The sequence below is a fragment of the Diabrotica virgifera genome, chromosome 2 (assembly GCF_917563875.1).
Source record: "Diabrotica virgifera virgifera chromosome 2, PGI_DIABVI_V3a".
Classification (NCBI taxonomy): Eukaryota; Metazoa; Arthropoda; class Insecta; order Coleoptera; family Chrysomelidae; genus Diabrotica; species Diabrotica virgifera.
This window is the reverse complement of record NC_065444.1, coordinates 27,093,290-27,120,391: the sequence shown is the minus strand read 5'-3', so window position 1 is coordinate 27,120,391 and position 27,102 is coordinate 27,093,290. Positions and strand designations below refer to the sequence as shown.

Here is a 27,102-nt window from a genome sequence, read left to right as displayed (position 1 = left end):
TGGCTCTCGGCCATATCTCAGGAACCGTTTATAGTACAGCGTTGAGAAAAAAAATATTTATAACAAAAGTTGCCTCGGGAAAGCCAGGAAATTATTTTCATAATTGTAGGTCCACCGCTAGAGGGCGTAATTGAATATAAAAAAATTAAAAAATCAAAATTTTACAAAATTTACCTAATGAAAGGGCACTGGAAATCCAATCATCGTATTCTTCATAAAATTCTGCGCATATTTGATTTCACAAGTTTAAGTCTACCTTTGCAAATAAGAGGTGGGGGTGAGTGGGAAACTTCTTATGAAAAAATGGCTGTAAGTCCGGTTCTGCTAAATCGAATTTTGCATACTTGGTCTTGTTGATAACAGCTCTTCGTCAATGTAAGCGTCTTATTTTCGAAATAGCCTAATAAGTATTATGCCAGCAAGGAGGCGTTATTTAATTATTTTCAGAAATCTAGTTTTCTTTGGAAAATATTAAATACAAGTATGTATTTTTAATCCTGTATTACAAAATTAGACCAAATTAGCAACATAATACCGAAAACCTTTTTTCTATCTCGAGATATCTTAAGAAATGTGTAAATTTTAAACATAACTGTTACTGTCACCGGTAATAAGGAAAAGTAGTGTGCTTTGGAAAAAACAAATAAACATTTTCCAGATGTAAACGTATAATATAATTAATTAAAACAACAATAAGAAAAGCAACACTATAAAATATAACAAAAAATAAAAGCAACTACTTACTTAGTCTTAGTGACTGCCTAAATGTTCAAATTGTTGCCCATCATTTTCGATGCAAGCATTTACTCTTTCAAGAGTAGATTGAATAGCAACAGATTTAACTGTTTTGACTTTTATTTATGGGGACGGATTAAAGACCTTGTTTTTGCCACTAGGCTCACTACTCGAGAAAACATGATCTAGAATCTAGAGAATACGAAACGCCATTCAAAGAATTGCGAAAGCAGAAATTGAGACTGCTGTTCAATCTACTCTTGAAAGGGTAAATGCTTGCATCGAAAATGATGGGCAACAATTTGAACATTTAAGTCGTCACTAAGTAAGTAGTTGCTTTTATTTTTTTGTTATATTTTATAGTGTTGTTTGTGTTATTGTTGGTTTAATTAATTATATACGTTTACATCTGGAAAATGTTTCTTTGTTTTTTTCCATAGCACACTACTTTTCCTTAATTTCGTTTACCGGTGACATTAACAGTTGCTTAAAATTTACATGTTTCTTAAAATATCTCGAGATAGAAAAAAGGTATCGACATGCTGTTTTCGGTATTACGTTGCTAATTTGGTCTAATTTTGTAATACAGGATTAAAATGCATACTTGTATTTAATATTCTCCAAAGAAAACTAGATTTCCGAAAATAATTAAATAACGCCTACTAGCTGGCATATTACTTATTAGGCTATTTCGAAAATAAGACTTTTACATTGACGAAAAAGAGCTGTTTTCAACAAGACCAAGTATGCAAAATTCGATTTATCAGAACCGGACTTACAGCCATTTTTTATAAGAAGGTTCCCACTCACCCCCACCTCTTACTTGCAAAGGTGGACTTCAACTTGTGAACTCAAATATGCGCAGAATTTTATGAAGAATACGATGAATGGATTTCCAATGCCCTTTCATTAGGTAAATTTTGTAAAATTTAGATTTTTTAATTTTCGATATTCAATTACGCCCTCTAGCGGTGGACCTACAATTATGAAAATAATTTCCAGACTTTTCCCGAGGCAACTTTTGTTATCAATTTTTTTCCCCAAAGTTGTACTATAAACGGTTCCTGAGATATGGCCGAGAGCCATTATTATTGGGACACTCGGTACATAATGTAAACAATTTAGAAACTTTATAACAACTCAAGGGTTTTTACCCAAATATTTTGGTGGCACAGGCATGTAATTTAACCTGTAAGTATAACCATCTTGCAATTTTCAATATTTTGTCAAAATTTTAATTCACGTTTGTCTTGTAATAAGTTATACTTATTTTAGGAGTTAAGCACTGATGATGGAATTATTATTCCGAAAACGTTCTGTGGTTTTTAGCGCTTTTTAGGGATTTTTTATAAATGTAACTTTTACACAGGAATTTAACCATTTTTTGTGATTTATGGTATACAGCCAGCTACAGGAATTTATTTTCCTCGTGGATTTTTATATATAAATTTGATTTATTTTCTGCACTTTCACCGTTTCGTTTTCTTACTTTCTTTAGGTCAAAGTCTTTAGTAGTAGTTCCTAGTTGCCATTATGACAGTAACGAGAGGTTTGTATTTTTCTTGATAGCATGTGGTTTCACAAATATGTCTCGTTTTGTCTAATACAATTAAATATTGCTTCGTATTTGTTGCTAACACACTACACAGATTTTAAGGTAATACTTATTATCGAATAATATGGATAACGTTAATCGGCTTTTTGTCCGTTTAATAAATATTGTAGATAAAATCTTATGTATATTAGATACAATGCAGTCAACGCTAATAAACATAATGATATTTATTTTTTTATTCATCGTTGTCTATTTTAGTTCCAAAATAATTGTCATATTGGGAGGGGTTAATAATATTGTTTATTTTAAATATTATTAGTTGTGAGTATTCCTATATTGTCCCAATATATTGTGTGATCCACCTGCCTTTGTAATGACTTAATTAATATACTTATTACAGTCGGAAAAATGAAAGAATACCCATGAACGATCACATCAATCACTTATTTTGTATTTGCTGGCTTTTTCTATAATTAAAGTTTGTTATTTATAGAAAAAGACAGCAAATACAAAATAAGTGATTGATGTGATCGTTCATGGGTATTCTTTCATTTTTCCGACTGTACATTTTTCCCAAAAGATTCCTCCTCCTCCTCCTAAGTGTCTTCGCTATTTGAGGTTGGCGATCAATATGACAAATTTCTCTCTTTTCTGGGCTTGATGAATTAAGCCATTCCCTGTTGTGTGGGTGAAATCTCTGATGTTTCGGATCCAGGATTTTTTATTATTTCTTGTGACTTAATGGCAACTCATTGTCATTGGAATGTAAACAACTCAATTTGCATCCCACGTGTTGGAAAATTCAATACATTACCTAAGGGCATTATCCTTGTTGCCATGTATCCATCATAAGGCATTTTATTTAAGTATGCACCTTTAATGCATCCATGTTATATTTAAAGGGTTTTTACCCGAATATTTTTCTTTGGTGGCTCAGCTAGCATCTAATCTGTCTAACACTGATGATGATTTTTTTATAAAATCGAAAACGTTTTGTTGTGATGTAGCCCTTTAAAGGGATTTTAATAAAATTTTATACCTTTTACAAAGAATTTTTAAAATTTTTGTGATTGATGGTATACAGCCAACTACAGGAAAAATTTTCTTTTCCTTGTGGATTTAGTTTTTAACTCTTAATCAACTAATATACCTAACTAAAAGCTATATAATTAATATTTAATTTTAACCAGTGGTTCTTATACTGTAGTTTTATTTTTTTTTTAAATTGACTGCATTGTTTTCGATATATTGTTTAGAACAATGTTCGTATAGTTTTTGTTTTATGTAGGTAAAAGATGAAGTAATTGTTTAACTGTTTGTCTTATTTTTTTCACTTTTTGGTACTACTGGTATTGGTACTACTTTTGATTAGGTAATCTACATAGAATTAAATGCAAGTCATAGATGCTTAAAATTGGCAAAACTTTAGTCAAATAGTTTGGGGTATTACATTCTATAACACAATACTTTTTTCCTTTATTATTCTCTTCACTGTTACTAGTCCTTCGATATTGATACTGGTAGAAATATATCTTAATATTTTAATTCTGTATATAAATTTGGATATACAATCAAATTTATACTGAGAATATCCTCAGTAAAGCACTGGAGAATGACAATAGTGGCATTTTTTCAACAAATGTATATAAAATACACATAGTTTCAAAAGTTGTGCTTCACCTAAAATTATTATATGCTCATTTTCATAGTTGATTTTTTCGTGAACAGATTAACGGATTCCTCTAATTTTTTTTATTATTTTATATATTTTTTTTTATATTTACACAGTTGGGTAAAGGTTTACTCAAACTTCTTTTTTGAGGATGATATTTGTACCGGGTGGAAGAAAAGAAATGTTTTTCTTATGTTAAGTTTGAGACACCCTGTAGGGAGGACAAGGTATAAGTGTGGATATACATCGAAATCGTATTGTAGTTTTATGTTTTCTGAAGAAGGAGAGCAAGAAATTAGTATATGACAATAATATTTAGATTTGTCCAATTTATACAGGGTGTTTCATTGGGAAACGGAAATACTTTAATGGTGAATAGAGGTCACCGAGGCCGTTCTAGGTATACTAAATTTTTTGCCCTACCTACTTTTATATCCGAGTTACAGGGTGTTTTATCGATTTTGCTCATTTCTTTCCAAAGCCATAACTTTAGAACCACCGTGTATATTTTTTTAATATTTGGTACACTTATGTCTCATTCAAAACCCAAACGACCGACATACTAATCACAAGAAAAATCAAGGTCCGGATTAACAAAAAATTATAAAGTAATTGTGACCTTAAAACAACACCATGTATATTGAAATTTTGAAAATCTGTTTGCATATTTGAAAAGAGCACAAAAAACTAAGTCTAATGGTTCGCTTCGATTTTTCGGCCAGACAATTTTTTGACTTTAATTTTGAAATTATATTGAATTTTTTAAGAACTCAAACATTAAAAAGCAGGTGTAGAAAAATTATAAATTATTAAAGTTATTGAATAAATACTCATTTTAAAATGAATCATTACTTATTTACCACATTGGAAAGGCCCAATTATTAATCACAAGAAAAATCCAGGTCCGGATTAACAAAAAAACATAAAGTAATTGTGACCTTGAAACACCACCCTGTATATTGACATTTTCAAAATTTGTTTGCACACTTGAAAAGACCACAAAAATTCGAGTTTATCTGTTCACTTTGATTTTTTGTGCAAAAATGCATTAACTTAAATTTCTGAATAATTTATATTCAAATTTTTAAGAATCCTGAAATTAATAAGCAGGTTTTTAAAGCATTTTTAATAATAAATCATTCAAGTTAATGAATAAATACTGATTTTAAAAATAATCAGTTATTATTTACTGCCTAATCACAAGAAAAATCCAGGTCCGTATTAACAACAAAATACAAAGCAATTGTGTCCTTGAAAAAACACCCTGTATATTGAAATTTTTAAAATACGTTTGCACACCTGAAGAGTGCACGAAAAAGTAAGTTTAATGTCCAGCTTTAATTTTTTGTGCAAACAATTTAATGACATTACTTTTGAAATTATATCGAAATTTTTATTATGAGTTCCCAGAGTTTTAAAAATTTCGACATAATTTCAAAATTAAATTCATTAAATTGTCTGGCCAAAAAATTTAGGCGAACGATTAAACTTAGTTTTTTGTGCTCTTTTCATACCTATGTGCAAACGGATTTTGATAATTTCAATATACAGGGTCACAGTATATAGAGGTTCTCTCTTTATACTGTGACAGGGTGTTGTTTCAAGGTTACAATTACTTTATATTATTGTTTTGTGAATCCGGACCTGGATTTTTGTTGTGATTTGTAAGTGAGTCGTTCGAATGTCGTAAATAAGTATTAATTATTTTTAAAATGGGTATTTATTTAATAACTTTAATAATTTATTGTTAAAAGTGCTCTAAAAATCTGCTTTTTAATTTCAGTGTTCTTAAAAGTATCAATATATATGTAATTTCAAAATTAAAGTCATTAAATTTCCTTCACAAAAAATTAAAGAAAACCGATAAATTCAGATTTTTGTGGTCTTTTCAAATGTGCAAACAAATTTTGAAAATTTCTTTATACAGGGTGTTGTTTCAAGATCACAATTACTTTATGTTTTTTTTGTTAATCCGGACCTGCATTTTCCTTGTGATTAATAATTGGGTCGTTCCAATGTGGTAAATAACTATTGATTAATTTTAAAATGAGTATTTATTCAATAGCTTTAATAATTTATAATTAAAAGTTAATAATACCTGCTTTTTAATGTCAGAGTTCTTAAAAAATTCAATATAATTTCAAGATTAAAGTCATAAAATTGTCTGGCCGAAAAATTGAAGCGAACGATTATACTTAGTTTTTTGTGCTCTTTTCAAATATGCAAACAGATTTTCAGAATTTCAATATACAGGGTGTTGTTTTAAGGTCACAGTTACTTTATAATTTTTTGTTAATCCGGACCTGCATTTTTCTTGTGATTAGTATGTCGGTCGTTTGGGTTTTGGATGAGACACATGTGTACCAAATAACAAAAAAATATACAGGGTGGTTCTAAAGTTATGGCTTAGGAAAGAAATTGGCAAAATCGATAAAACACCCTGTAACTCGATTATAAAAGTCGGTAGGGCAAAAACTGTAGTATGCCTAGAACCACCTCGGTGACCTCTATTCAGAATTAAAGTATTTCCGTTTCCCAATGAAACACCCTGTATAGTAGTTAAGTAGCCATCAAAGAACTGAAATCACATGTGATAAAATCGAAGCAAGGTTGCAAGTTCTTTAAAACGATATTTTATTTGACCCCATTGTCATTAAAAAAAGTTGGGGTGATTCTTACCCTGACTTAAGGGTGAAAATAAAATAATCAAAAATACCGGAAAAATGTATTGCCCTTTAATCAAAAATTTACCTCGCGTGGGGTTTTTCAAAAATATTGTCGTAATTCCTGATAAAGCCTATGTATGTTTCGTTTTCGTCCGACCATATGTATGTTTATGTATAGTTTAATGGAACCTATACAACAAAAGGGTATGCTTTATTTGTAAATTAGTGTCGTCTCTATAATACGTACACTCACTGCTTCTAAATCACATTCTGGATCTAATGAACATACAACAATCACAAATTTACTTAGGCGATGCATCTTTTTGTGTTTGTACATAGTGATTTTATTTTTTTATGATTTTCTCATAGTTTTATTCGCTTTTGTATAAATTCTAGCCCAGAAATAGCAAAAACCAGCATTGAAACAAACGTAGCTAGTAGCTATGAAAGTTCACCTAGATCTGGACCGTCACGATCAGCCTCTTTAAGGGTCAAGGTGGGAGATCCTGGCCCGAGAGTGACGTTCAGTGATACTCAGACCATTGGAAGGTACAGTATATTTTCGTTTATGTGAAATACTTATTGTATAATTGTTATACTAAAAAAGTCTAAACATAATATACCAAACTTGTTTAATGAAATAAACCGCAAAAGCTTACACAAGCCCTATGCCTCTACTCTATATTATAATATATACTCTATGCCATATACTCTACTTCATATATTCTATGACAGTTTTTTATATTGAGTCAATAAATTTTTTTGAGGTATAAAGTAACATTTTCAAAACACACTAATAATCGCTTAAGGGTGTAAATAACTTAACTAAGTAAAATTTATGAAGTTTTAGTAATACATATTATTCATCTTATCACGGTATCTCTAGGTAAATTAATCTAATATTGAAAGTAAAGATGATTCAGATTTTATTACAGCACAGGGCCCCCACTATGTGCTTAAAAGTATTTCGAATTTAAATAATTCTCATCAGAGCACCTCTGTGGAAGCATTGAATTGAAATCAAATCCTTTTCACCCTTTTGGGGTAATTATAAATATAATTACCAAAGATGCATCAAGCACCAAATATGAATGTAAAGTTAAAAGAGGCGGAAAACTAAAAATTCGGATTATTGTCTTCTGATGCCTTTAAGATGTAAATATAAAGCAAAACAGAGTGATGAATTAGTCGACAAGGGAATGTAAAATTTCATTCACGACTTGTCGTTTACCGTGACAATAATCTTTACCGAATTAGTTCCTTTATACTCACAAAAGTGGATAAAAATAAACTGAAAATAAAGATGATTCAGAATTGATTACAATACAGGGCTCCAACTATGTGCTTATACGTATTTCGAATGCAAATAATTCTCATCAGAGCACCTCTGTGGGCGCAATCAAATCCTTTTCACCCTTTCGGGGTAATTATAAAAATAATTACCAAAAATGCATCTAGTATTATCTATGAATGTAAAGTTAAAAAAGGCGGAAAACTAAAAATTCGGATTATTGTCCTCTGATGACTTCTAAGATGTAAATATAAAGCAAAACATCTAATAATCAAATCTAAAGACAAATCTGATATTAGTTTAATATCGACGGTAACAAAATGACCGTTAGATTGGTTAAATCTGCTTGCCATATAAAGACGTGATTAAGTTAGATCACTGAATTCTAGTTTTTTGATATTACAACGTTTTCAGAAATAGATCTAAAAGTTATTTTTGTAAAAACTGTGTATTATATTGCTGAATTATAGGCTTGTAAAAGCAATTGTGAACAAATCTTACAGTATAATTTTTACTCGAACATTTTAAAAATATATTGGAAAGGCAGAAAAGATGACCAAACAGCTACACTCCAAATAAACATCAGAATTACGGATTTCCAACGGTCTATATAAGGAACAAGTAGATATAAGTAAAGGCGTGAGACAGGGCTGCATCCTTTTCCCTATGCTGCTTAATATTTTTGTAGAAAAGATCTTTCAACACCGCAGAATGACAAAGGTATCAGAATAAATGCCATAAATAATTTGCAATACAGTGATAATAGCAGAAAACATAAGAAGACTCAAAAGAGATATTAAATAATAATAATATATAACAAGATCTGGGAAATATTAAACCGTAGAAATGTGAAACCGAAGTTAATCCAAGCAATAAAGAGTATATATAAATGTACACGTAATAATGTAAGAACGAATAATCACTCATCTCTAGAATTCTACACAAGAACAGGTGTAAGACAAGGTGGTGTTCTGAGTCCTTTGTTATTCATCACTCTAATGGACGAAATTGCAAAAGAATGCAGGGGTAAGGTAAAAAGAACTAGGGTTGGGGTGTATAAACTTCAACAAGTTTACGTGTCAGAGTTGATATATGCCGATGACCTGGTAATTGTGGCAAAATCAGAAAAAGACTTGCAAGTGAATGTGAATGTTTGGAATGAAGCCTTTAAGAAATTTGGGATGAAAATAAATATTGAAAAAACAGAAGCTTTAGTAATATCGAAAACTCAAGAAAATATAAATGTAAAGCTGAATAATGAGACCATTACACAAGTAGAGGACTTCAAGTATCTAGGATCAACAATGAATGGGCAAGGAAATATAGAACCAGAAATAAACAGCAGGGTAATGAGTGCAACAAAATTATACTATGCACTAAATAAAAGTTTTATTAGGAAGAAAGAAGTAAGCCTGAAAACAAAAATGAAAGTATTTCAAACTGTATACGAGCCGGTGCTACTCTACGGTAGTGAAACGTGGACAGTGAACAACCATATCCTTGGTAAAATTCAAGCATGCGAAATGCGATATTTCCGTGCGGTATCCGGGGTGACCAGACGTGATCGTATAAGAAATGAAGACATACGTGAAAGGTGCGGTGTTGGAAGGACCTTAGACAGACTTGAAACGAAACAGTTATCGTGGTTCGGACATATGGCGAGAATGAGTGAAGGTAGAACTGTAAAGAGGGTATGGAAAGCAGCATCTGACAACAAACGACGAAGAGGCAGGCCAGCAAGAACGTGGAACGCAAATATTGGAAAGGCTTGCGTAAAAAGAAATATTGGGTGGAGAGAAGCAGAAAGACTAGCTACTGACCGAAAGGCATGGAGACGTTTGATTTCTCCACTTACCTCGACACCGTAAGGTACAAGAGGACGGCTTAAGTAAGTAAGTAAGTAATAATATAGTGGGAAAGAAATATCAAAATTGACATCGCTTAAAGTAAGATCGTATTGACGCGTTCGAAATGTGGTATCTCCGAAGGTTGCTTAGTTGACTTGACCATATTACAAATGAAAAGGTCTTAAGAAGAACTAATACCCAAAGAAAGCTTCTAAACATCGCTAAACAACGCAAGGTCTCTTATCTAGGCTTCTAGGCCATATTTCAAGAAGCGACAAATATGTTCTTTTACAAATAATTTTAATGGGCAAAATTGAAGGTCGGAGGGGACTAGGTCACAAACGACACTCCACCAGAAGAAGTATTTATTCTTAAACTATTGCATAAACTTTATTAGTAATAATATCAAACTAACATTTTGAAGTAAACATTATACTTGTAAATTTGTTTTGCTTTGGCTTTAGCATAATACTTGCTGCTTTTAGATTTAGAGTATATGTATTTTTCTCTCAGACACAGGAGGAACATCATCTTAGTATTAGTAATAAATCTAATTCTTTTTATTATAGGCAAAAATCTTTACCGAGCGCCAGCTCAGATTTGAGTTTACCAGAAACACAACTTGAAGATTGGGTAGATCAGATAAATATAGACGGACAAAAAGTAACTCTCAGAAAAAAATTACCAGCATCCTACGAATCCGTCGATGGGTAATAAAAATTTAATTTCGGGGAAAAAGGAGATGTCAGTTTTTTCTGTTAATTCTCAATTTACGTTAGGTTAACCTTTTTGTATTAAGGCCATCGGTACATAATTCGCAAATATTTTACGGCTATCCTTACTTTTTCTGTTTTTACACGACAAATTACGTGTAGTAAAATTCTCACTGGTATGGATATGTAAACTTTACTTGACAATGTCATCATTAATTTTAAAGATGGCTTTTGAACGTTCTTGGATATCTGTTACTTGTATAGTTAATTACCGTAATTATTAATTCAGTTAATTAATATGATAATTTTTTCACTAACTATGTATTCAGTGATTGTAATAATTTATCTACTGTACAACAAAAACTAATAATCAATCGAGAAAAGAGGAAAAGTGATAAAGTGATTTTTTAATAATATATTGTTACTATGAAACGCTTACAATTTTGATCATCTTTAACAACAGAATACTTGGATCACTAAATATATCCTGGTGTATTCTCTGCTTGGATCTTCCATAAATAATAAACAATAAATAACTTTTTAAGTTCACGTCTTAAATCAATTATTTATCACATACCCTATTAATATTATTTAATCAACAACTCAAAATATTCCCGATGCCATGTCAAATATTTAAAATTGTCACTGTCTGACTGACAATATGCTTAAAATATTCTATTCGACTGAGTGCGTTGTATGACAAAGATAGATTTGGAAAATATTACCACCGACATTGTGTTCATTTTTTGCGAATCCTGAAAAAACCAATAAATATTTTTGAAAACTTTAAACGCAGAATGAAAGACTAAACTATTTCCGAGGGCGGAAAGTCCCTTAGAATAAATAAAAAGTTTATTTTGAATGCGATATTTGAAATTAAAAATCACACTAAATTTTCTCTTAGTTTTTCACCCCTGTAACTTATTAAAATAAACATTATAGAAGAAGTTCTCAGGGACTTTCGGCCCTCGCTAATAACATAATCTTTCATGCTGCATTTAAATTTTTCAAAAATACTTATTAGTTTTCTCAGAATTCGAAAAAAATTAATCCCATTTGAATAGCATTGAAGCAGAAACTACCCATCCCCTTAAGCCTTAGGCCCAGTAGATTATGTTATTTTCTCTAGTAGTCTTAATTGGTTAAAAGTATTTTATTGTTATGATTAATTCAATACTTTTTTAGTTCCATGATAAATAGATGAATGATAATAGTTAAAACTGACATTTTTTTATTAATATTGGAAGTTGTAGTTATCTGGGTTATTTATGTAGAAAGTTGTTAACATGTTAGATAACAAATAGTTTTATACTCACAAAAGTTTTGTGATGCAGATATAAAGTTTTTTAAAATTTTCTTACGTAAGTAAATGTACAAAATATTGTATTAATTTTACTATTGCGTTCAATATAGATATTATATTAGGTGAGGCGATAAAACAAGTAAGGACGAAAATGGGAAACAAGGAAGTAAAGAAGTTATGTTATACAGATGACCCAGTTTTCATAGCGAAAAATGAAGACCATCTACAAAGAATAGAGAGGAAAAAAAGATTTCCTCGCCTCAGAAGACGGGAAAAGAGTATCCATCGACTTAAGAAGAGGAAGTACAAACATAAAACGTTAAACGAGATACAAAGTTTATTTGATAAAAAGAAAATGCTACAAATCCCTAAATATTAGCCGACAAGAATTTAAGCCAAGACTAAAAAGTTGTAGAGATATTAACGGTGAAATTGTACTTGATACAAACATGGTAGACACAACATTTCAGCGAGCACCAGGCGATAATATAGAAAATCAACTAAATATACAGCAGCACCTACATACTACATACACATTGAAGCACCAACAAGGCAAGAAGAAATGTCAAATATTATAAATAATAGTCAAATGTATTTACACATATAGCACAAATAACAATATAACAGAGGAAGGGTAGGCCCAGTCAGGTAAAAAACTGAAGAGATATTCATCATTAATTAGCATAAAAAATGTACTAATAAGAAAGAAATTTGATTATCTACAATTGTTTGTTACATCTTGTTTTATAAACTATTGTTTAAACGTACTTTATTTTAAACTAATTTATATTATTTCAGTATATACACCTATAGTCAAAACATGAGTTGTTCAAATATTATTCTTTTGAAGATTTGTGAAACAAATAAATAATTAAAGAAATACACTACATATACTACTTTTTAATGAATATTTGCTTTATATAAATTGCCAGCATTTAGCTTTGCAACAGAACTCCTGAGTATGCTACAATATATTAACACTACATACCCAACTAACTGTTATAGCTTTCTACTAACATATTTTTCCGGAGTAAACGCAAAATATATGGGAATTTATGACTACTACTTATTATCTAAATTAAATTAGACACACAAAGCAGATTTGGCCCGTATGTAAATACGAGGTCAGCCCCAAAAGTATGTGTACCTCGTCCATCACTGTCCAGACGTCCCCATTCGACTTTAATAATACGCTCTCATCGGTGCAAGTCACTGAAACAGCCCTGAAGTTCTAAAATTGTATGACCTTTGTGCTGCCCTCATATTTATTTTCAATCTCTCTGTCTTTGAAACTTTACCCTTTTAACGGCATTTTCAGTTTTCAAACACGAAAAAGTAGCAGGGTGCTATATCGGAACTTAACGGAGACTGGCCATGTTATGAGGAATGAACAGAGATATGAATAGGGAAGAAGAATATCTTGGCTTCAAAACCTGAGAAAGTGGTTTAATACAGTGACAACCGGAATATTCCGAATAGCAACAACCAAAGTTACGATAGCCATGCTGATAGCCAACATCAGGAAGGGATAGGCAGCGTAAGAAGAAGAACAGAGACTAGCAGAGTTGTGTAACCTTGAATTTTGCCAAAAAATGTTGCACGAGAATGAACGTGTTGGCGCCTTATTGTGATAAAGAAACCCGTCGCCATTCCCCGAAAAATGTGGTCGTTTTCTTCTTAATTCACCACGCAATGTTTTTAGAAGAACGTATAATTCTGTGTTGATTGTCTTACCTCTTGCAACCGTATTCATAGTAATTCACTTTCGTGATTAAAAAAGAATGTGTGTGTACTTTGTACGCACGTAAGAAGTTATACTTCTATTATATAATTTCAAAGAAATAAATATACTTAACAGGTTATTTGTATTTTATTTAAATATTAAACTAACTGTCTTACCTACCACTTTTAAAAACAATTTATTAAAACGATACTAAAAATTAAAAAAAAAAGAATATGAATCGTCCGGGATTTGAACCCGGGTCCTCTCGATCTCCGGTCACACGCTCTCCCACTGAGCTATATTCCCTTCGCTTTGACAGGTTACAAGATTTCTCATACATACTGACAAATTTAATAGACCAAGTGAAGTATACAAAAATACTTTAAATATACTTACTATTATTATAAAATATCTTATTCCCGAGGAAGACAAATCCAAAGACACAAAAATTATAATAAATAATACATTTACTAAAAACACTAAAATATATCCTTTTAATGACTTATTTGCGCTGACAGCGCTGATACAGACATATCTTGAAAGATTAGCAACGAACTACATACTGTCTGTGTGTGCTTCTTCTTCAAGTGCCGTCTCCTAATCGGAGGTTGGATATCATCATCACTATGTTTACTCTATCCACCGCTGCTCTAAAGAGTTCTATAGAACTGCATCTAAACCAATCCCTTAAATTCTTTAACCATGACACTCTCCTTCTTCCTATACTCCTTCCGCCTCTTATCTTTCCCTGTATTATCAGTCATAGCATTTCATATCGCGGTCCCCTCATTACGTGTCCCAGATATTGTAACTTTCTTATTTTTATTGTGTTTATTATTTCGCATTCTTTACCCATTTCTCGCAGTACTTCCGTGTTCGTTTTCCTCTGTGTCCATGCTATTCTAAGCATTCTTCTGTAACACCACATTTCAAATGACTGTAGCTTATTTATGTGTTCTTGCTTTAATGTCCAGCTTTCAAGTCCATATTGTAGTATCGAGAACACGTAGCATCTCAAAGCTCTTGTTCTCAGTTCTAAGCTAAGGTCTTTGTTGCAGAGAACTGTTTTCATTTTTACAAACGCATTTCTTGCTATTTCTATCCTGGTCCTTATTTCTGTTGTTTGATCATTTTTCTCTGAAATCCAGGTTCCTAGGTATTTGTATTTATCAACCCTTTCTATCGGTACATTTCCCAAATGTATGCTTGTTTGTATGTTTGTTTTCTTAGTTATTATCATGTATTTGGTCTTTTTTATATTCATTTTTAGTCCATATTCTTTACAGAAATTGTTTGTTTTGTTCAGTAGTAGTTGGAGTTGTTCAGCAGAGCTTGCTATAATCACGGTGTCATCTGCATATCTTATGTTGTTAATAGATCTTCCGTTAATTATTATTCCTTCACTTTGAGATAGCAATGCTTCTTCAAAAATGGCTTCACTATATGCATTAAAGAGTAATGGAGACATAATACATCCCTGCCGAACTCCTCTCCTGATTTCAATTTCTGGACTGGGTTCGTTATCTATTACAATTTGTGCTCTTTGATTCCAGTAAAGGTTTGTTATTATTCGTAAGTCCCTTTTGTCTATGTTTTTTGTCTTTAGAATTTGGACTAATTTTTCATGTCTTACTTTGTCAAAAGCCTTCTCAAAATCAACGTAACAAACATGCACATCCACATTCATGTCCATGCATCTTTGAGCTAACACATTAAAAGCAAATAACGCCTCTCTGGTTCCCAGTCCGTTTCTGAACCCAAACTGACTATCATCTATTCCTTCTTCTAGTTTTTTGTTTATACGACCATGTATTATTTTCAAGAATAATTTGAGAATGTGACTTATTAATGATATTGTTCTGTATTCACTGCAATCTTTAGCGTTTGTATTTTTAGGGATAGCACAAAAGGTTGAGAGTAACCATTGTTTTGGTATGTTTCCTGTTTTGTACACTGTGTTAAACAAGTCTACGATAATGTCTAAGGTTTCATCATTTATACATTTTAAGCTTTCTACTGGGATTTGGTCTGGACCTACTGCTTTACCATTTTTGCTGTTTTTTAATGCCGATTTAATTTCTTCTTTTAATATCTTCAAAACCGTATCATCTTCTACTTCGACTTCCATCTGCTCTGTTCTATTGTCTTTGAACAATTCATTTATGTATTCTGTCCTTCTCTTTAATTTTTCGTTAGTACTCAACACAAGTTTCCCCTCTGTATCTTTTAGTATTCCCGGTTTTCTTTTTCTGTTGATCTGCGTTAATTCCTTAATTTTTTTATGTGTGTTAAAATTATCATGTCTTTTCTGGTGTTCTTCTATTTCTGCGCATTGTTCTTTTAACCAGTGTTCTTTAGCCTGTTTAATTTTGGATTTTATTTGTTTATCCACATTTTTGTACATCTGATTATCTTTGTTTTTATGCTGACGTCTTTCTTCCATTAAATCTAAGATTTCCTCCGTCATCCATTGTTTCTTTTTGTATCTGGTTGGTGTAAGAATTTCTTTTTGACATTTATCTATTTCTGTCTTTATTAATAACCATTTTGTCTCTGTTTCAGTATTTTGCTGGATTTGTTCTTTAACATTCATTAAACGGTTATTAATTTCATCTGTCAGGCGTTGTTTTATGAGTGGGTTTCTTAGTTTACTTGTATCGATTTTTACATCTGTTGTTCTGCGTTTTATTATTTTCATTTTGAGCCTAATTTTGGTCACTACTGGGTTGTGATCTGATCCTATGTCGGCACCTGGATAGGTTTTTGAAGATATAATTGCGTTCTTGTATCTTTGTCTAATCAATACATAATCTATTTGGTTTCTTACAATTCTCCCTTCTTGATCTGCTGGTGACTTCCAGGTATATAGTCTTCTCTTTGGCATTTTAAACAATGTATTGGTTATGACAAAATTATTGTTTTGGCAAAATTCGATAAGCCTGTCACCTCTTTCGTTTCTGTTGCCCAGACCATATCCTCCTGTACATTCTTCTACTTTTTCGTCTCCAACCTTTGCGTTAAAATCTCCCATTATAATTGTAACATCCTGCGTTTTAATTGATTTTAAAATATTGTCTAGGTCTTCGTAGAAAGTTTCAATATCGCTCTCTGGTTTGTCCGCAGTCGGAGCATAAACTTGTATTATGTTTAATTTGGGTTTATTCTGATTTAATTGTAAGAGGATAATTCTGTTGGAGTATGGAATGAAATTTACTACAGCTTTATCCATGTGTTTGTTTAGTATTAGTCTGTATTAGTCTGTGTGTGCATGCGCCCGGTATTATAAAATTTCACTCTCGATCGTAAAGAAGTATAACTTCAAAAATGTCAACATGGACACTCGGATGGAAGTTTTCATAGTGTAGAAGAGTTTTTTTGAAGTTATACTTCTTTAGGCGCATTGGGAGTAAATTTATATGTGCGCGAATTCATCAAAAGTCTTGGTCCTGAGCGCAGCTCAAACGTTATACGGACTCTGATTGGGTAATTACAATGACCTGTCAACAATTGTTCAATATGTCGGTTGTGGGTAAACAAATGTGTATATTAGTTTTTATTGTTATACAGGACAGAGAAAAAAGCAAGTTTATTGTAGTGACTTTTTAAACAGTTTTTAAAAGCAACAGGGACGTAATTATTGTAAATGTTTCAGTATTGTAATAAAAAATTACATAGGTACTTAACTATTTGGAAAATGTATGTACCTATCTAGTAGGTAATGCTTTGATTTACATAAATTGATTACCAATAAAATGTCTACCAATCATCATCTAATATATTGTTTTCTTACTCTATGTTTTGTTGTATTTTATTATTTTAATTCCACAAAAATCTAACTAATTTGATTAAATTTATAACTGTCAAACAGTAAAACGTTCAGTTGGTCTATCTTCGCATTTGACAGGTACGTGTAAGTGGCTAAATGAGTAGAGGCTTCGACTACAAATCCTAAGCACCCGAATAAACGCGGGTTCGAATCCCAATGCAAGTTTTTATTTTTTTATATACATTTTATGATTGTAAGAATATTTGTTATATAATTTTTTTTTCAGAAAATGCGTATTTAGTTAAAATTTTTGCCAACATTTCAGAAATAATTTCTTTGTGGCATTTTTCAATGTGTTTGTGTGTATTTTATTATCAAGTATATTTAAATGGGAAATAAGCCACAATTTTACCTAAAAATGATTTTATTAACGTTTTGACGCCCAAGTCGGGTGTCGTTGTCAAAATACAAAATAATACTGTATTGTATTCTTTTATTTTTTTTTAATTTTTGATATTGTTTTAATAACAATTTTTGTAAAGTAGTAAGTATTAAAAGTAGTTTAATATTTAAATAAAATATAAATAAACTGTTTAAAGTACATATTAATTTCGTTGGAATCATATAATAGAAGTATAACTTCTTACGTGTGTACAAAGTACACACGCATTCTTTTTTTATTTGAGAATCATATCCATAAACCCATTATCATTATTTTAAGCTTATGTTCACTAAGAGTAATCATTTCTAAGTTAACCAGAGCGACTTCTAAGCTATTCTTTTTAGCTTTGCTGTGAGCGACTTCTACTAAGCGGGTCTTTTCTGCGTTGCCGTGAACAATAATTTTAGAATGAATGTGACGCATATGCGAGTCAATCCCACGTTCTTAGGTTAGAAATGTCGAAACACAAGTTTTTGGAATTGCTCAACAGAATATGGGTCACTGACAACAGACCTGCGGCCATTTTTACATCAATTCAATCATTTTTAATCTGTATTTTGTTCATACATTCATAAAGGATTTTTGTAACATTTGGATAGTTTCCGTACAACTTTTTTGAGTTTAAATCAAACCTTAATATAAATTGAAGCGCTAGGACGTTTTGGAGCGAAGCTATGAACGAAGATCACATACTTTTGGAACCTTATTTTCGATCTTTATTTTGTTACCATTTTTATCTAGAACATAGTTTTGATTTATTGGTCATTATGAGGTGGCAATGCTTAATAAGTGGTAATGCTTGATTTTTCTAGGATTCATTTTATCCTGTACCTATTTATATTTAATCTGTCATCCCTTTAAGGATTAAGTAGTCATGAACTCTTTGATTTTGTAGGTAAAAATTTTCGTTTGTAATTCCATCTTTACCAACAATTATTTTAAAATGTTTTAGATCGATTTTGTCGGACTCTTTCTCGGACCAAGCTTTGGGTTCCACTCCTTTCCAAAGTGGAAATATGAATACTTCTTCAATTACGCAGAAAGCCCAAGAACCTAATATAGACTTAGAATTAGACGTTAAAGTATTTATAAACAGTGGAAAATGTGCTTTACATACCAAAGATCCTGTTAGAGAAGAAGAAGCCAAAATGTAAGTATATACGTCGTGCTATATTTTGGATATCACTCCGATCTGTTCCATGATTTCCCCAGTTTACAGAAATCTCACAGTATTGGTCCTTGATGTGCATGTAGGTTACTTATGGTGTGATGGTTATTAATTGATTGATAATCTAGTTACTATAGATATAGAGTATGTAACCATTCATTGACCAGTGTAAAACTTAATTTAGAGATTAAGATATTTTATCAAGACAAGATCACGAGGAAGATCCCCAACAAGGTGGATCAATCAAATTACAGGAATATGCAAAAGACCTATGCATGAGTTAAAAGAAATTACCAGAGGCATAAATCTTTGGAGACGGACAATACACTACATCACGTCCACCACTACACTCCTCCGGCGGGGCAGGATTGAAGAGAGAGATCAAGACAATAGATAAAGGATATCACACTAAGACCGAATGCAATAATGTAATGAAACTACCCACATATACAGGGTGATTGATTAGTAGGGTAAAGCTCAATAATAGCTCGGCTATAGTAATAGATAGCAATAAAAGTTAATAACAAAAATTTTAGCCACCTTTGAGCTTCACATTACAAAATTAGTTAGAATGTTACAGGGTGTTCGGTAACACAGTGGCAGAACAAACTTATGTTTTTTTAAATGGAACACCCTATATTTTATTTTAAATTCGAAATCCTATTAACTTCTCCATCACAAAAATATAAAGGTTTGTTATGTTATACAGGGTATTTACAAAGTTATAACCAATTTTATATGAAAATCGTAACAAGTTCAACTCCCTCTGTATAAATAAAAATAAGCAAAACAACAATGGTTTATTAATGCCATATTTTTTAACGTATTTTCAAATTTTTCAAGAATGGTCGATATTGCTAATTTTCTTTATATCAAATACAGGGTGAGTCAAAACGCAAGTACATTATTTTCTAAGTATTTCTAAATTTATTAGTTTTCGAGATATTTTCATTTTTCAATGGACCAGTAGCGTGGCCACCCAAATCACCAGAATTTAATAAACTGGACTGATTTTTTTGGGGTTACGTTAATAATGAAGTTTATAAAATACCTCCAACAACAAGGGATGAGATGAAAAATAAAATACAAAGTGTATTTCGATGTGTTAATTTACAAATGCTCCGTAGAGTAAGTAGCTCATTCGATGATCGTTTTTAGGCGTACATAAATGTGTTAGGAGATAATTTTGAACACCTTATGTAATTAAATATTAAAAATATTTTATTAAAAGTACCTTCTAATTTTTTCAAACATGTTTTTTTGCAAAACGTATTACTGATAAATTATGTTTCGTTCTTTATTTGTTACATTTACATACAAAAGTAGTGTTTAATTGTCTTCACAAAATATTGTATTTTGTGTTTGTGTGTTTTTTTGTAAAAGGGCCTAGCCGGGTAAGATGATGAAAAGTGCCCCCAACTCGATTCGAATTCCATATAGGTCACCGTTTAGCATATATAATAGTGAAACTTACTTTCTGAAATTTTTAGCCCCCTAGGTGGTCATGTTACTCACCTAAAGCCTAATTAGGGTTTTTATGTTTTTATTTTTTATCTCAGCGGCATCGAGAACTAGCAAAAAACTTTAAATAAAAAAGTTGTAAGCTTTAAAAGTTCTGTCCGAAATTTTTTTTTTAATTTTTGGCGGGAAATTTAAATTTTAGAACGATTTTAAAATTTTAAATGGGTATTAAAAAATAACTAAGACATTCGTTTTCACGAAAAAAATATATGACGTGTATTTTTGCATAATGTTTCACCATGAATTTTTTCAAACTTTTAAAAGCGGTGAAACGCACCTTTAAAAATAAAAAACCGCATTTTTTCGGTTTTTTTTTCGTTTTTTGATACAATTTTATACATATTTTTCAAAAAAGGTAACACCGTCACTAGAATAGGTAAAAAACTGAAAAATAATTGGGGTTTACTTAATAAAAATTTTTTGTAACGCCATCGATTTTCAAGATACAGGGCGTTGAAAAAAAGCAAAATTTTACACATTTTTACGAAGGTGCCGAAACTACTGGCAGCATTGTAATAAAACTTAGTTATTGTGCATGTTTTGACATGCAATTAAGGATTTGATATTCATCATTGGGCGCATAGGGGTAATGGTCTGAACTTTTCAAAGAAAAAAGATAGTACGCCACTGACATATTTCAAATTAACAATCATTTTTGAATTCCTCGTTCAATTGCGATAAAAAAACATGTTCCCATTTTTCATACGACGCGTCGTTTTGCTGCAAAAAATAAAATATCTTAACGCTTCCAAAGTATGTATTCGAATTAGTTTTTATCATGAATGTATGAGTTTATGTATGTAATATGTAGAAGTAGAAACTACTAGAAGTTCGAATACTTTGTAAGGGGTAAGATGTTTTACTTTTTGAATAAAAATGGCGGGTCGTATGAAAAAATAGGAAGATAGATTTTTGTCATAAATTGAACGAGGAATTCAAAAACGATTGTTAATTTGAAATATGTCAGTGGCGTACTATCTTTTTTCTTTAAAAAGCTCAGACCATTACCCCTATGCGCGCCAATGATAAATATAAAATTCTTAATTGTATGTCAAGGAATACACAACAAGTACATCTTAAAATTCGCCAAATTTTATTACAATGTTGCCAGTAGTTTCGGCAAAATTGTAAAAAATGTGTAAAATTTTGTTTTCTTCAACGCCCTGTATCTTGAAAATGGACGGCAATATAAAAAATTTTTATTAAGCAAACCCCAATTATTTTTCAGTTTTTTACCTATACTAGTGACGGTGTTACCTTTTTTGAAAAATATGTATAAAATTATATCAAATGACGAAAAAAAAAACGAAAAAATGCGGTTTTTTATTTTTAAAGGTGCGCTTCACCAATTTTAAAAATTTGAAAAAATTCAGGGTGAAAAATTATGCAAAAATACACGTTATATATTTTTTTCGTGAAAACGAATGTCTTAGTTATTTTTTAATACCCATTTAAAATTTTAAAATCGTTCTAAAATTTCAATTTCCCGCCAAAAATTAAAAAAAAATTTCGGACAGAACTTTTTAAAGCTTACAACTTTTTTATTTAAAGTTTTTCGCTAGTTCTCGATGCGGCTGAGATAAAAAATAAAAACATAAAAACCCTAATTAGACTCTAGGTGGGTCACATGACCACCTAGGGGGCTAAAAATTTCAGAAAGTGAGTTTCACTATATATGCTAAACGGTGACCTATATGGAATTCGAATCGAGTTGGGGGCACTTTTCATCATCTTACCCGGCTAGGCCCTTTATTACTAATTTTCTTTGTTTATTTGTTGCATTTACATAAAAAGGTAGTTTTTAATTGTTTCAAAAATGTTGCATGTAGTGGTTGTGTTTTTGTTTGTAAAATGTATTACTAATAAATTTTTTTTATTTCTTTATTTGCTACAGTGTTATGGTAGGGGAGCCCAAGCGGGGATTTTTGCAGTTACTCGAGCGCGTCAGATTATCATATGGGGAGAAACGTGGTACCCTGCAGATGTACCTCTGCCATATATTGGCTCTCAACACAGGGGAGTTCGTTTAGGGGGGCCCGAAAAAAAAAATCTATCCTTAAAAATACTCGAAATTGTCAGATTAAGATAAGGTAAATTAAGTACATGCAAAACAGTGTATATTTAAAAAATCTGACGATTTGAGCGGGGCGTAAGGAAATTGGTGAGTCACAAAGTTTCACAAGAAAAAAGCGAATAGTTCGCGAAATGAACGTCAGATCGAAAAACTAAAAACTACACGTTCAATACCTTTCAAAAATCTATCGAAAGATACCAAACATAACCCCTCACAGAGAGGGGTGGGGGGTAAATTTAAAATTTTAAATACAAATTCCGCGATATTTAGCAAAATAAACATCGGATCGAAAAACTGCAAAATACACTTATTAATTATTTTTGAAAAATATATCGAATGGTACCAAACGGGACCCCCACGGAGGTGGGGTGGGGGGTTACTTTAAAATCTTAAATGGGAGCCCCCATTTTTTATTGCAGATTTGGATTCTCTGCATAAAAATAAGCAACTTTTATTCGAAACATTTTTTCGAATTATGGATAGATGGCGCTATAATCGGAAAAAACGATTAATGGAAATGGAAAATTAAATTAAAAAATGGCAAGCGCCCGCTAAAATGGAAAATTTTACTTAACTTTTTTTGGTTTTAGGACCTAATAATCACAACGCAATAGGTCCCCAAAGCGCTCGAGTGACTGCACATTTAGCATACTTTGCTCCCCTACCATTACATTGATTACCGGATTGATAATCGGTAATCTTCAATTGTCAATTCAGTCATGGCTTACTTAAAATTTAGATAAATTTAAACACCTAAAATAATTTGCTCTGAAAAATGCAAATATCTCGAAAACTAATAAATTTGGGCATAGGGAATGTTATATAAAAATTAAAGTACGTTAATGTTACTTTTCAATAATGATATAAAATACAGGGTGTTCCATTTAACATTACTGAGAAAATAATGTACTTGCGTTTTGACTCACCCTGTATTTGATATAAAGAAAATTAGCACTAATTCTTAAAAATTTTGACAATAAATAAAAAAATATGGCATTAATAAACCATTGCTGTTGTGCTTATTTTTATTTATACAGGGAGTTGAACTTGTTACGATTTCCATACAAAATTGGTTATAACTTTGTAAATACCTTGTATAACATTACAAACCTTTATATTTTTGTGATGGAGAAGTTAACAGGATTTCGAATATAAAATAAAATATAGGGTGTTCCATTTAAAAAAACATAAGTTTGGTCTGCCACTGTGTTATCGAACACCCTGTAACATTCTAACTAATTTTGTAAAGCTCAAAGGTGGCTAAAATTTTTGTTATTAACTTTTATTGCTATCTATTACTATAGCGGAGCTATTGAGCTTTACCCTACTAATCAATCACCCTGTATAGTAAGGTCAAACAACCATTGGATTACATAGACTTTCTTAAAATTTCAAAACTGATGTGAAACGAGGTCGATGTTAAAAGATTCTACTTTAAAAAAACATACAGATCCTTCCTCGAAACAAAGACGTTAGTGTCCTTAGGAAGATAGCAGCCAACTGACTAGACCAGGAGGTGTACACTTCCTGATCTAGTCTACACAATTGTTTAATAATAATTTTGTTTTTATTTGTTTAAAGAACTCGTATGAGAAAAGACAGAAGTTGTTCGGCAGGCCTTCTAGAATTCCCTACTACCTCTTCAAGTCCCGATGCAATTAGAAAAAACAAAGAGAAATTAACATCCCAAAGCAGTTCTTCCAAGTTGAGAGGCACAACACATGCATCTGTTTCTGATATTACGATTTTTCATATACCAGGAATGGACGTCAAAATTCAATATCAGTCAAAGGTACGTTAATTCAGTGGTATAAATTTTTTCTTCTTTCAGAGATATTCAATTTTATTGTTTTGGTTGTATTTAAAATTTCCATTTCTTTATTCATCCTTGTCAGAATCTCTTTATATGTGACGTGCTCTGTCTACGATACTTTCTGAATTCTTACTATATACCCACAACTCGAATCATTAGAGTTTTTCATTGATGTCAAATTCAAGGTCCAAGCTTACATACCATAAAACACAGTCGGGAAAACGTAACAACTCGCCAACCTAACTCTAAGTAATTTGTGGAGTGAATCATTGTTCCAAAATATGCATATATGTGCACTCGTTCACATTGATTCCGTTTGTTAGAAAATTCTCGATATTTATTTCTTCCTTCCTTATTTCTTTCATTCTTGCTTTCTTTTTATTCATTTATTTTTTTTTTCTTTTTATCTTTGTTTCTTTTTCTAAATTATAAATAAATAAATGTCTTCCTTAAATAATGCCTAACTAAATAATACCTGTAGGTAATAACTGAAGAAGGCACTGCCCCCGTTGGGAGTGAAGCTTCTCCAGACTTCGATAAAGCATTCCAACAAACTCCAAACAAACCTAACGGAGAATCAGACCAGGTTAGAATAGATAGAGCATTCAAACGACAAGAAACACATCCAGTGGACATAAAGACCAAATATCTACCTGACTTGGAGCTTAAGGGGTCAAATTCTATGCAAGGTATTACTAATCCCAATTATGGACACAGCCCGACATCCAGCAAAACCAGTTTAGATGACCTACAGTTCGGTAATTTTACACCACCCAGTGAATTTCAAAAACCGTTTACAAGTAAGTACTAACATTCACTTTTTTCTTCTTTTGGTGCTGTCTTCGTTAGTGGAGGACAGCGACTACACTTGCAAATCTGTCTCTGTTCAATGCGTCTCTAAACAACGATGTTGAATCAAGGTCGATCCAGTCTCTGATATTTTTAAGCCATGAAATCTGGCGCCTACCGGGACCTAGTTTTATCTCAATCTTCCCCTGGATGATCAGTTGCGCGAGGCGTTCCTTTTCGTTTCTCATTAAGTGTCCCAGATGGCTAAATCTTCTAACCTTGATGATCTTTAGCAGTTCCCTATCTGTACGTTTTCTATTCAGAACATTTTCGTTGGTGGTGTGGGTTTTCTAAGGTATTTCAAAATTCTTCTATGAAGCCAGAGTTCAAAGGCTTCTACCTTATTAATCAGCGTTATGTTGAGCGTCCAGGCATCCATTCCATATAATATGTTCCGTGAGTGTTCGGGAACGACTAACTTAAATTAAAATAAGTGTAAACAACGAACAGTAATATTTATTTTATTTTTGGTTAAAAGGCGTGCTTATTCATCTCGTAAGAGGGTTGTTTATTGTTTGGCCCAGCGAGCGACCGGTGCTTGCTGGGGGGTGTGTAAACCGACGCGTGTTGCAGATCGACTGAACTGCCTGCCTGCCGTGACGATACTGCAGAGACCACAACACTATTATCATCATGTTTGCGGTTTTACAATATGGCTTGAGAAGGCAATAAATTACTACATCTGGCGTTTTAAAAGCTCAGAACCTTTCTGTAGTTTTAAGAAACGTATTCGAATGCATTTACAAAGTGCTTTATTGACATAAGGTCTGATAAGGTAATTAATTTTTGGGAAATTCAGTTTGTTAAACTGAACACACCAAGAACATATGGTTAGGGATACATTTCGTTAACGGTCCTTCTTAGCATCTGGTTTGTATATTAAATGTGAATTTTATATGACCCATATTATTTCGTTTTGAGAAAAGTCATTAAAAAATAAAATTAGCAAAAATAGTAATTAAAGCGTGTCGCCACACATTGACCATACATTCACCTTAAAATTTTTAATTCTCTTATTCACTTCTTTTTATTTTAAAATCATATACCCTACAAATATATTTGTTGCATTCGGAGAGACCGTATCGCCTGCTGTTTAGTCTTTTTTGGGTCGAGGCCTTGCTTTAACAGCCAGTTAAACCTTTTTCTCGATGTTAAACCTTCTTAAATCCTTGTCGAGCTTCATCGTGCGCAATTTTCTTATACCTCCTCCTCTATATTTTCTCCTTCGTACGGATGTTCTTTATTTGTTCCGCCAATCATACTGGAGATCTTCTCCTGAATCTTTTGTCCGCCACATTGCCTTCAACTATCATTGGTTCCATGCCTTCTCTTCTTCTAGTTATATGTCCAACATATATCAGTATATTTTGGTTGATAGTTGTGGTGAGTCTAGTTTTTATGTTAAGTTCTGCTATAATTGAATTATTATACGGTAGACCCACATTTCAAATGCCATTGTAAGCTTCGAATCGGCTTTCCTATACACTTTTATCAAAAGAAAGACGAATTGTACTTTTTAATTTATTATACAACTTAACACGTACAATTTTCCCAGGTCGGGTCGCTATGCTTCTTTTCATGAGCATTTTTCAGTGCGTCACAAATGATAGAAAAAAAGGTAAGTCCGTGATAATACACATTTATGACATTGCTTGCCGTCAAACTTCCAACATGTGAACAAGTCACACCCAAATTTCAGATGTTACCTAGGGCAAATTAAATTATATTTTAAACATCAAGGCTTAAGGTAGCTTTTTATACTTATGTTTCCTTAACGGACTACTTGAAATGGGCTTTGACCCACATATTTTTGTAAAATAGCATTTTGGTGGCTAACATGTACATTGCACGTAAGCACTGATGATGACTGGTAAACCAGTCGAAAACTAGTTATGTGAATTGATGTGGCCCTTTTGAGGGTTTTTTAAATATACCTTTTATACAGCATTTATTGTTTTTGTATC

General features: G+C 31.9%; 1 protein-coding gene across 10 annotated transcripts in view; it reads left to right on the top strand.

Moving 5' to 3' along the window:
* The window catches only part of LOC114332935 (transmembrane protein KIAA1109 homolog), a 168,874-nt gene that overhangs the window by 116,579 nt on the left and 25,193 nt on the right, over positions 1-27,102 (top strand). For 6 of the 10 annotated variants that reach the window (XM_028282734.2, XM_028282733.2, XM_028282728.2 and 3 more), the window contains 6 exons: positions 2,234-2,284; positions 7,025-7,177; positions 10,336-10,476; positions 18,666-18,863; positions 24,058-24,268; positions 24,771-25,089. In XM_028282734.2, coding sequence (XP_028138535.2) covers positions 2,234-2,284; positions 7,025-7,177; positions 10,336-10,476; positions 18,666-18,863; positions 24,058-24,268; positions 24,771-25,089 — 1,073 coding nt within the window. The remainder of the gene's footprint in view (positions 1-2,233; positions 2,285-7,024; positions 7,178-10,335; positions 10,477-18,665; positions 18,864-24,057; positions 24,269-24,770; positions 25,090-27,102) is intronic. The other 4 variants (XM_028282737.2, XM_028282729.2, XM_028282735.2 and 1 more) reach the window with 3 other exon arrangements.